Source organism: Nannospalax galili, unplaced genomic scaffold, assembly GCF_000622305.1.
Source record: "Nannospalax galili isolate Female #2095 unplaced genomic scaffold, S.galili_v1.0 scaffold1852, whole genome shotgun sequence".
In the NCBI taxonomy this organism is placed as follows: domain Eukaryota; kingdom Metazoa; phylum Chordata; class Mammalia; order Rodentia; family Spalacidae; genus Nannospalax; species Nannospalax galili.
In genome coordinates, this window is record NW_008331531.1 from 266,016 (window position 1) to 277,795 (window position 11,780).

General features: G+C 40.2%; 2 protein-coding genes across 2 annotated transcripts; both read right to left on the reverse strand.

Moving 5' to 3' along the window:
* Positions 1 to 310: 310 nt before the first annotated feature.
* LOC103728698 (putative olfactory receptor 10D4) lies at positions 311 to 1,243 on the reverse strand. The gene has a single exon (XM_008826659.1). The coding sequence runs from the start codon at positions 1,241 to 1,243 to the stop codon at positions 311 to 313; it is 933 nt and encodes a 310-aa protein (XP_008824881.1).
* An 8,118-nt stretch (positions 1,244 to 9,361) lies between these two features.
* Positions 9,362 to 10,318, reverse strand: LOC103728699 (olfactory receptor 958-like). Its single transcript, XM_008826660.2, has one exon. It carries the CDS (start codon positions 10,304 to 10,306, stop codon positions 9,362 to 9,364), a length of 945 nt encoding a protein of 314 aa, XP_008824882.1. The 5' UTR covers positions 10,307 to 10,318.
* Positions 10,319 to 11,780: the final 1,462 nt, after the last annotated feature.

Consider the following 11,780-nt stretch of genomic DNA (forward strand, 5'->3'; position numbering starts at 1 on the left):
TTACATCTATGTAACTATGCAAGTGTCTTGATCTCACGTGCCTTAGTACAGAGGGTAGTATTAACCACTTCATATAACTGTTATGCTCAGGACATATGACAGTTTTTGTAAAGTGCATAGAATAGTGCCTAGCAAATTGTAAATGTGTATCACTTGCTTGAATAAACCTTGAGCAAACATAGTCACAAATAAAACCAATATTTATTCAATATCAATTGAGCCACAAATACTCCTTAAAAATCGCACCAAATAAGGGCAATTCCCTCCACATACTGGAGGAAAAGTTGTGAAACAGGTTATGACAAAAACCTTACTCCCTGGGACTGTGCACTCCTAAGGTCAATGCCTTTCTCAGAGCTAGCTTCACCTCCTTATTTCTCAAGGAATATATCAAAGGATTCAGGGAAGGGGTCACGATATTATTCAACACCTGAACCACAGAATCCAGCCAAGGGCTAGAGGCAGGTCTGAGGTAAATGAGGACCACGGGGCCATAGAAGAGCAGAATTGATGTCAGATGGGCACTGCAGGTGGAGAAGGCTCTGCGCCTGCCTTCAGAAGAATGGATTTTCAGTATGGAGATCACTATGCGAGTGTAAGAAGTGAGGACAAGGAGGAAGCACACTAGTGCAACAAGACCCACATTGATGACGCTCACAGTCTGTGCTAGAGAGGTGTCTGCACAAGCCAGGGGCAGCATCACAGGAATGTCACAGAAAAAACTGTCCACCTTGTTGGGACCACAGTAAGGTAACTTAAAGATGAGGAATGTGAGGACAGATGCATGCAGACAGCTTCCCATCCAGGTGACCATGGTCATGGAGGCACACACCCACGAACTCATGATGACTGTGTATCTCAAAGGGTGACAGATGGCTGCAAAACGGTCATAGGCCATCACAGTGTACAGAAAGCATTCAGCACAGCCCAAAAAATGGTAGAAGAAGAGCTGGGAGGCACAGCCCTGGTAGGAGATGGTGTGACTGTGCCCAGTCATGTAGAGCATCATCTTCGGGGAACTCACTGAAGGGAAAAATATGTCAAGCACTGATAGGTTTCCCAAGAAGAAATACATGGGGGTATGCAGGGTGGAGGAGGTGAGGATGGCCAGAAGGATGAGCAGGTTTCCAGGGAGAGTGAGCATGTAGAAGGCCAGAAAGAGGACAAAGAGTATGCTTTCCAGCCCAGCTGTGTGGGGTATTCCCATCAGGAGAAATTCAGTTATTGCTGTGTGATTCCTCATCCTCACACTTATTTCTCCATTAATGGACCCGCTGAGGTGAGTTTTGACCATGAAAATGAAAACCTCACAGAACCTTCCAAAAACCAGTATTACCTAAGTACTCTAAAGAACTTACAAATGAAGGCAAACACAATTCTGCCACTAAACAATGTGCTAAATTGAATAATTCATTTATTTATTATCAATTTTCCCCTAAAAAATAAACCAATGACCTTGAATTTAACATAAAACAGACACTATAGAATAACCCTCACAATTTTATATATATATATATATATAATGTTTGAGTTCAAATGTCACATCTGCTCCTCATTCTGACTCCAGATAATTGTGCTAAATAAATCTGAATTTATTTTGAATCTCTATGAATAGGACACTAATAGTTTGTGGTTCCTATAAAGCATAACGTTCTAATGTATATAAAGTCCTTACCACAATGCTATCCCTAAGAAGACCTATCTTTAAAAATTAATACAGAGTAATGTTCTAAATAGTGAGACTTTTTTTTTCCACACCATGATTCTTTGGTGACTAAGAGCTATCTGGGATGCCTACTGACATAAGTGATTCTCAAAACATTTTTGTCCAAATGTTGGAACACCTGAAAACTGAAATCTCTCTAATAAACACATAAGAAAATACAAGGCAAAAGATAATAATATAGGGATGGGCAATATATAGTTAGCAATGTTATAAACTGTCTACTTTGATTTAGAATTTGGCCTCTCTGTAGGCCTGATTATGTGCTACCCCCATGAATATTTGCAAGATGTGCCCTTATCATGGAAGCCATAACTAAATACAGTGGCATTGCATCCACTGGATCAGCATTAACCCAAGCTCACGCAGAGCTATCCCCATACCTTTCCTCTTCCTAAAGTACCTATGCCTCAGGAGAAAGGATGCTATAAGAAAAACGCAATCCAGAAAACAAGCACTTACAGACGGAAGGGGAATATGGCAGACTGGGGCTGAAACAATGACCCATGAAGTTTTTCAAGCTGGTTGTTGCATCCTGGGAATATAGACCCAGTGGGGTCTCCAAGTAAAGGTGAAACATCCAGTCTTCCCCTCTGGAGGGAATCAATGTGAAGCTCCTTTGAGGCTCACTTCCCCAGTGGGCCATGACTTAAAGGTGTAGAACAGAGGGATCAATTAGCTAGGAACACCTGTCTCCCCTTTCCTTCCCTCCTTCTCCCCATTACATCTCCCTCAATATTCCTTAAAGCAATATGCACCCATCTAGAATTTTTAAAGAAAGGTATTCATTTTTAAAGCTCTTTGGTTACAGAACAGTTTTCCCCATAGGAGAGCCACCCCATGGGTTCAGATGTTTGTGATTATCTAGTGTCTGGAGGGTCCAAGTTGGAGAAAGATCTGGAGATTAGAAAATTCTTAAAAGAAAAATAGAAAGCTCTCAAAGTAATGGTAAGTCAAAAGAATAGAATAAAATACACAATGCTATGTGTAATTATTTGTTGTGGTTTGAATGAGAAATGTCCCCCATTGTCTCTGGTATTTGAATACTAGGTTTCCAGTTGATGGAGCTATTTGGGAAGGTTATGGAATCTTTAAGATTTATATCCTTACTGGTGGAAGTATATCACTAGTGATGGGTTTTGAAGTTTTAAAGCCTCACCCCAGCAGCAGAGAACACCTCTCAAAGCCCACCTCAGTAACTTGCTTCCTCTTAAAACCTCCCAAAACAGCTTCATCAACTGGGGGCAACATGTTCAAATACTTAGAGCCAATAGGGTAAATAAATGCTCATTCAAATCAGCACAAGCACTGACTGCTCTTCCAAAGGACCTAGGTTCTGTTCCCAGGACACAAATTGAAGGTAACAATTGAAACTCCAATTCCATGGAAACCAACCCCTTCTTCTGGCCTTTGTGAGCATTGTATGACATGGTACACTTACATACATACATGCAGACAAAACATACATGTAATATATATATATACATATATGTGTATATGTGTGTGTATATATATATATATATATAAACATCAAAAAAACAATCCAATTAAAAACGGGCTATGCCCCCCTCCCTGAAAACTAGCTCTCTTAGTATCAGAAGATGCTGTGCAAGCTGCCAGGGGAGAAAACCAATCAGTGATCCTACCCAGCTGTAAAGCTTATGAACCACAGTGACTTGACTGGCTCACCAAATTATCTCTGTTGATGCAGTCATGGCATTTTTATCTTGGGGGTAATCAACAGTTGTCTAATAGTACTTAAGGACCACTCAGTAGGAGGAAATTCATGTGTATTATTATAAATAAAGCCAAGTACACATGTTTGGAGAGATCATAGACCCTAAAGTCAAACTTACTTCTGCCACTTCCCTGGACCAGTGTAATTGCTTATTCTATTCTACATACATATCTTTATATCGACAAACAAGTGTGCCTCTCACCATTCATCAAAAAAACTTCTTTTGGAAATAGATGTGGGCTGTTACAAAGTTCTCAAACTGGTCAAATGCAGAGAATAAGTGACTGTGAGGTGCCCAGCCCTACTTGCCACATCTACAATACAACCTCTATACCTAAGGCCCAGGGAGCACCAAAGAAGAGGGGGCAGAACAAGTGTTTAGGAGCCAGAAGAACAAGACACCTTCTTCTAGTTAATACATTGTAAACATGATCAGGAAGCTGAACCAATGAAGTCTCCACAGTACAGTAGTCTCACAAGATCTGCATTATGACAGAACCAGTTGACATGCCCATGTGGACGGGGAGAATGTCATGGGGTCCCACCTTAAGAGGAACAGCTACAGGCAACCAATGGATACTGAGGGTGAAAGAATCAGTTTTCTCCAGAGATGAGTGAGGTCCCTGAGAAGTTATCTAATCCCAAGTGGGCAGCCCTAAATAAAGGTACACACAAGTACCACTAAATAAATTCAATGCATTATATATTTGCATATGTATAAATGTATGCATATGTAACAATAATAATCAAAGAAGAAGAAAAGAAATTGAGAGGGAGTAGAGGTGGTGTGGGAAGAATTGGAGTGGTACCAAGAAGGATGAAAATAATGCAGAGACAATACTCATGTATGGAATTATCAAAATAAAAATTCAAATATATGTGCCAAAAATCATAATTAGCCACTTAAAATATTAAATGGGCTATAAAACTAAACAGAAAGTTATCAAAATAAAACTACAAATGGATAGCAAACAAAATACAGTGTTCAACATCCTTAGCTATCAGGGAAGTGCCAATTAATGCTATTTTAAAATTTCACCTCACCTCAGAACGGCTGTTATCAGTAATACCAATGACAAAAAATTTGGTGGGAGAGTGGGGAAAGGGGAAGCTTTTACAGTGGTAATGAGACTGAAAACTAATACAGTCACATTGGAAATCAGTGTGCGGTTTTCTCAAAAAACTAGAAACTCATCTACTATATGACCCAACTATACCACTCCTGGGCATATGCCCAAAGAACTTTAGATTATCCTACAGAGACACTTGCACATCCATGTTCATTGCTGCTCTATTCACAAAAGCCAGGGAATGGAATCAACCTAGATGTCCAAAAAGAGATGAATAGATAAGGAAAATGTGGTACATATGCAGAATGAAATACTGTTTTTTTTAAAAAAAAAAGAAAAGAAAAAGAAAGAAATTTGTAAGCAAACGGATGGAACTAGAAAAGATTATGATGAGGTAGGTCACTCAGGCCCAGAAACAAAAATACCGATACCACAAGTTGTCTCTTATATGTGGATCCTAGCTTCAAATATTTTATTTTGTGTGTTTAACCAGAGTGCAGGTGGACATCAAGAAACTAGAAATGGGACATGAGAGGGTATTAAAGGAGAGGTTGACAGTGGTGTACAGGTAAAACGAAAGTAGGTAAGGGAACACTAGGAAATAGGTTCAAACAGGGAATGAGTTGGGAGGATGGGGAGACAAGGGGGCAAGAAAAGGGTTATCCTAATAAAAGTATATGAAAAAAAACTTAATGGAAAACTATGCTCTTGCAACCCAAGCAAATAATATAACACAGGTAGTATAATAGAACACATGCAATATTAATGAGCAGGGAAGGTATTTAACCAATGTTGGAGCTTAAATGGTGAAGTGGAATGAGAGTATGGTGATGGGGGAAATGATGTATGAAGAAGCCTTAGGAAGTCCCACTAATTTGTAAACTAGTTAAAAATGCAATTTTTTAAAAAGGAGTTTGAACAGAAGCACCGCACAAAGGTGAATGAAGTTATTCCCAGAAGATATGAGTAATTAAACAAATATCTCTATACCTCCTGACGAGGTATTGGTATTAGGGAAGCCTCAGAGGCATAAAAAACAACCCATGCTGTTTCTATTGTTTCTGGTTGCCCACCATACATAGCTAGATGGTAAGATGCTATTGATGAAGACATCACACAATTTGGTTGTGAGACACAGAAAAAAAGTCAGTCTTTAACTGACCAGGAAGCTTTCTCCTCACGGCTAGATTTCACAGCGCTGGAAGGTGCCATGTAGGCTGCTGGAGAAAGAAAGACATCAGTGATCTTACCCGGCTGTGGACTTTGCATGCTACAGTACTGAACTACCAGGCAAGACGTGCCAACTGGAGAAATAGCCGCATAACTGTTACATGGAAAACCATTTGCTTTCTTACTGGACTTGAAGCCTGCTCCTCAGGCGTGAATTCTTGCCGATTACTGTAAACCCAATTTTAAAAAAATGGTTGACGTCATAGGCCCTAAGTGGGAACCTATTTTATTATTGTTGTTTTGCTAAATGGACATGTTATTGAACCATCTTTTAAATATTTATCTTTATCCCATAGGTTGGTGTTGCTCTCAACCAGGGTCAGAGGTGCTTATTTTTGTGATGGGCAGAGGCTAATGCAAAGACTCTTAACCGGTCAATGCAAAGAATATGTGACAGTGATTGTTCAGTCATAGATGAGACATCGATATCATCCTCTGCCTCCACCCCAAGGATCAGCTATCATCATGGAAGAGGAGGTGGAAAGAATGTAATAGCCAGAGATTGGGGAAGAATGCTGTAAAAACTGCGATCTGAACATAACATGACAGATAACAGACTGAAACCTGGAAATTTCTTCCCTACTAGATAGTTTTCAAAGCGCTTAAAGGTGCTATGCAGGCTTCTGGGGTAGAAAAGACTTCAAAGGTCTTAACCAGCACTGAATGTGTATGCCATAATGCCAGCCTGCCAGGCAAGATGTGTCCACTGGTACAGTAGTGGCATAACTGTTAGGGTGCAACTACCTGCTTTCTGATTAGATTTGAGCCCTACTCCACAAAAGGGAATTTCATGCCTAGTTCTGTGATTCTGGTCAAAAGCCCATGACTGCAGAGATCACAGTACTGAGAATAAGATTTGTTCTTGTTATTTTGCTACTTTGTTATTTTGGGGAAGTGGGGAAGAAACCCCAACCCTAGCTGAGGAAATATTGGCAATCAATTGCTACTGGGAGAGGAAGAGTCAGTTTTCTTTATAGATGTGACTCTGGGCATGTTAACCAGGCTCCAGTCGATCAACCTACACTGAAGGGCACTTGGTGACACAAATTTGGCCTTTATATGAAATCAAATGAAGTAGTAAGGGAGATATCAATAGGGCAGAGGGTCTAATGAGAATCAAAATATATTGTACAAAATTCATAAAAGTTCAATAAAAAGCTTTATTAAAGAAACTTTACTCTGCAGAATTTTTAAGTCCATTCTCCCATTTTACACAAATAAATTAATGGTTATCTTCTCTCTAGACCCATAAGGAAAGAAGTCCAACAGAAGATGTCATTGAGTGGCAAAGAAAAAATTTCAAAGTAAACATTTTGTAACAGAAAGAAAGACATAGTTAAGGAAGTTCTCAACAGTGTTGGCAGGGAAAACAATTCCAGTAGAGTAGCACTGGCTCAGGGCCCTCAAACTGAATTCCAGTGGCCTTTTTATTGGTGTAAGAGGCATATCTGCAGCTGGACTTCTTACCTGAACCTTCTGTACAAACCAACCTAGGCACATGCCAACCTTGTGAACTGGACTGAACTGCAGCTTATGGAGTGAAATTCATTAGCTGTTGTAACCATGTGTGAAATTATCCAAGTAAGAGCATTAATGGGATCATGCTATACTACAGTATTTCAGATTAATAATTCTACAAATTGCCTCTTTTTAAAGTCATTCTTTGAATTTCACTTTGTCAAGTGTAAACACCACCTTTGTATAATTAAGACACTGAGGCATAGAATCAAATATTTCAGGAAAAGGAACCAGATAGGCACCAGCACCAAAATGTCTTTGTCAATAAACTTCTTTTAGTTACACAACCCCAAAACACCTGAAAATTTATAGATAACCATGGAACTTGCCAAACTTTCTTCAGTTAAGGGTGAAGTAATGTTTAACTTGCTAGATAGAAAATAATGTGCTTAGCTAAAGAATTAAGAGTTGGCTTAGGAGAAGAAAAAAATTTGTTATATAAGAATTTTTCAGTAGAAAGAAAAAAAGCACAGACCTATATAAGATGGCAAAAGCACACCCAGTGTGTGTGTACACATCCTGTCCATAGTCTAATGGTGTTCTTCCTTATAAAGGCACTTTGGCCCATATAAGCTCCCTGAAACAGTCTTTTGGAGAATGTGGCCTGGTCCATCTTTTCAGACCTATGAATGGACCTTATTCCCTTAACACCAAACTTTGCATCCTGAATATTGACTTTTGGGCAGTGTTTTGTCCATACCTGCATCCGCTCTCAATCCCCCATGCTTCCTGAGAGTGCCTTATCACAATTTAGGAAGAGATTAACTTTTATGCTACCATCACAATTTTTAATGAATTTTTCATACAGTGTATTTTGATCATATTCAAACCCCTTCCCCAGTATCTTCTCAGACTACCTCCTGTTCCCCCCTCCCTACTGCCCACTTCCTCTCCTCTCTATTTTTAAGGCCTATTGAGCCCAGTTTGTGTTCCCCAAATCCTCGGGTTTCAGTTCTCCCCTGGACACATGAAGCCCCAAGCCAATCACAATCATTAACAAGCAAATCATTTAATCATCAGCCTTCTTGGAATTTAAGCAATAAGACACCATCTTATAAGACAATGGACAACATTTCTGAGGGTACTAAATGTGCTGTCTTTTATATTCTTCTTGGTTCTCAAACTGGTAGCTTAACTTTTTGTAAAATACTTTTGTTGATTCTTTAAGACTTTCATACAATGTATTTTGATTATGTTCAAGCCACCAAACTCCTCTCAACTCCATAGCTTTTATCTTGTTTGCAGAGTAAAATTATACTTACCAAACTGCAATCCTGCTTTCAAATTTCATACATTATCGACAGTGATTAGCTTAAGTGAGTGGCCAAAGTGATGTTTACTAGAGCACAGGAGCACATAACTTGGAAGAAGGGATGAGAGAGATAGAGGGAAGAAGAGCTAGTCCATGGCATGAGGAAAGTTTTACTTTCATGATCTCTGTCCTAGTTTGTTCTTCATTGCTGTGACAAAACACTCTGACCATTACCAACTTGGGGAGGAAAGGGTTTATTCAGCGTACATCTCCCAGGTTGTAGCTCATCAGGGAGCCCAAGGTAAGAACTCAGGGCAGGAACCTGGAGGCAGGAGCTGGAGCACAGGCCATGGAGGAATGCTGCTTACTGGCTTGCTCCCTTGGCTCCTGCTAAGCCTGCTTTCTTATTTTCTTATGCAACACAGGTCCAGGGGTGGCACCACCCACAGTGGGCTGGGCCCTCCCACATCACTCATCAAGAAGATGCCCTTCAGACATGGCCACAGGCCAGTCCAATAGAGACAATTTCCCGATTAAGGGTCCCTCAACCCAGGTGTGTCAAGTTGACAGTAAAGCTCTCCAGTACAATATCCAATCAAAACATAATTCCATGGGTAACTCTACAGAGCAGAAATGATGCCCTGTTTTGGCAAATTCAAAAGGGAACACTGGATCAATCTGAAAAGTCTTCTTTCAATGTAAAACCCATATATCAGTTCCACTGCCCAGAAATGAGGGAGAATAACTTCAACCACTTCACTAATTTGGCAACAGTTATGATGAAGAGTAAACCCAAAACAATTCCCAAATAATTCTGTGGAATTTTGCTCCTATTGCTTATACCCCAAAGCTGGGGCCACTTGACTTAATACCTTTCTTAGGGCTACTTTCACTTCCTTGTTTCTCAAGGAATAAATCAAAGGATTCAGGGAAGGGGTGACAACATTGTTAAACACCTGAACAACAGAGTCTAACCAGGGACTGGAAGCAGGTCTGAGGTAAACAAGAATCACTGGCCCATAGACCAGGATGATAGATGTGAGGTGGGCACTGCAGGTGGAGAAGGCTCTGCGCCTGCCTTCTGAGGACCGGATTTGCAAGATGGAGATAACAATGCGAGTGTAAGAAATGAGGACCAGGACAAAGCACGTGAGTGCAACAACACCCACGTTGGTAAAACTCACAGTCTGTGCTAGAGAAGTGTCTGCACACGCCAGGGACAGCACCACCGGAATGTCACAAAAGAAACTGTCCACCTCATTGGGGCCACAGTAGGGCAACTTAAAGATAAGAAATGTGAGGATGCTTCCATGGGCAAAGCCCCCCAGCCAAGTGCCCACTGTGAGGGAGGTACACACCCTGTGGTTCATGATGACTGTGTATCTCATAGGGTGACAAATGGCCACAAAGCGGTCATAGGCCATCACTGTGTACAGGAAACACTCGGTGCCACCCAGAGTGTGGTAAAAGAAAATCTGAGAAGCACAGCCCTGGTAAGAGATGGTGCGGCTCTGCCCCACTAGGTAGGCCATCATCTTAGGAGAATTCACAGAAGGGAAAAATAGGTCAAACACTGCCAGGTTTCCCAGGAAGAAATACATGGGAGTGTGGAGGTTGGGGGAAGCCAGAATGGTGAGGAAGATGAGCAGGTTCCCCAGCAAGGCGAAGACATAGAAGACCAGGAACAGGACAAAGATCATGCTCTCGAGCCCTTCAGAGTTAGAAATTCCCAGCAGGATGAACTCTGTCACGAAGGTGTGATTCCTCATGTTCATGGGACAGACAGCTCTGGAAAGGCAAAGCAACACTCATTGATCAGTTCCAGGTAACTGATAACACCTCTGAAACAAAGGGGCTTTGGTCTAAGGAAGTGGTTACAACAGCCAATGAGGGAAATGAGACCAGTAATAAATATGCCTGTGACATTCAGTTAATTACTGTGCCATATTTGGTCTCAATTTCTTTGCATGTTAAGTGGGGGGAAAGAAAATAGTTGGAAAAACCTCTTACAGTAATAAGCTCTTAACTCCAGTCTTCTTTACTTTCTTCCTGTCTGGTTTGTCATCAGACTGGCTCGTGTGAGAACACTCACCATCCTAATGAGAAGTTCATTATCACTGAACCTTACTTTACACAGACGAAGCCATGCATGGAGGTACATGGACAAATTGTCCCAATGTGTGCATATAAATATTTGACAGTGCAAACAAATGAAAACCTTTCCTTTTTATTTTTGCTACCAACAATAAGATTTCTATTCTTCATCACTTACATTTGAGATAACTGCACACAGTTCCTATTTATAAACTGCTATACACATGCAGAAAGCAGACTGAGCTTACAAGTAGACATTGTGTAGGGATAGTAACAGTTTCTGCATATCATGTTCTAGTCTAGCTCCTTGGGTTTTACTTCGACAGTAGGAAACTTACAAATGAAAATTCTAATTTCATTAATACATTTTAACATCATTAAGTAGTATCAGTGCTAGATAATTTTAAGAATTTCTCTGAGTTCTGCATTGCACCTTTCTTAACCCTCTAAATATTGCCAGTAGGACTTAATTTTCCTTGATGTATTTAGTATTTGTTCACAGGAAATAATCTGATAACCCCATTCATGCTGTTTAAGAGACTGCTGATCTGGGTAATTTCACTTTTGACGAAGGTAAAGTCGGCTATGGATCCAGTTCTCAGAAAGTACAATACCAACAAGACTGAAGAGAAAGCAGCTTGTAAACTATCATGGTCCTTAGTGTAGTAGCCAAATCTCTCTGAGGCTAATCCAATTCAACCTGCCTAACTAGATAGATCCCAGAGAGATACAGACAGGAAATAAAAAGACTTCCTTGTAGCACAAAATGTTATTTAGACATTGACTCTGGACTTTGGCAATCAATACAATTTCACACATTCACTTTCTATCTGTTTGCTAGAAATATAAATGTAAGACTCATCTCTTGAGTAGGTGGAGAGATATAAAAATGATCTGTGACCTTTACCTATCTTCACCAATAGGTACTCTGGAGCCCTGAGCAATTTAATCATTGAGCTTCACCTACTCAATGAAAATTGGGTTTTTTTTTTGCCTCATGTTGTTTTTGTAATGAGTGAGAGAAACTTACAGTGTTGTGTGTTTTGCTGGGCACTTACTAGCAACTATAAAGTTAGTTTAAAGTTTTTCCATGTAGTACATAGCAATGAGGTAAGAATGAAAATGTAATAACAAAAACATTACAGGCATGATGAA

What these genes read in the sequence shown, in the direction of transcription:
- LOC103728699 (XM_008826660.2), bottom strand. Translation starts at nt 10,306, where the DNA reads ATGAACATGAGGAATCACACCTTCGTGACAGAGTTCATCCTGCTGGGA.
- LOC103728698 (XM_008826659.1), bottom strand. Translation starts at nt 1,243, where the DNA reads ATGAGGAATCACACAGCAATAACTGAATTTCTCCTGATGGGAATACCC.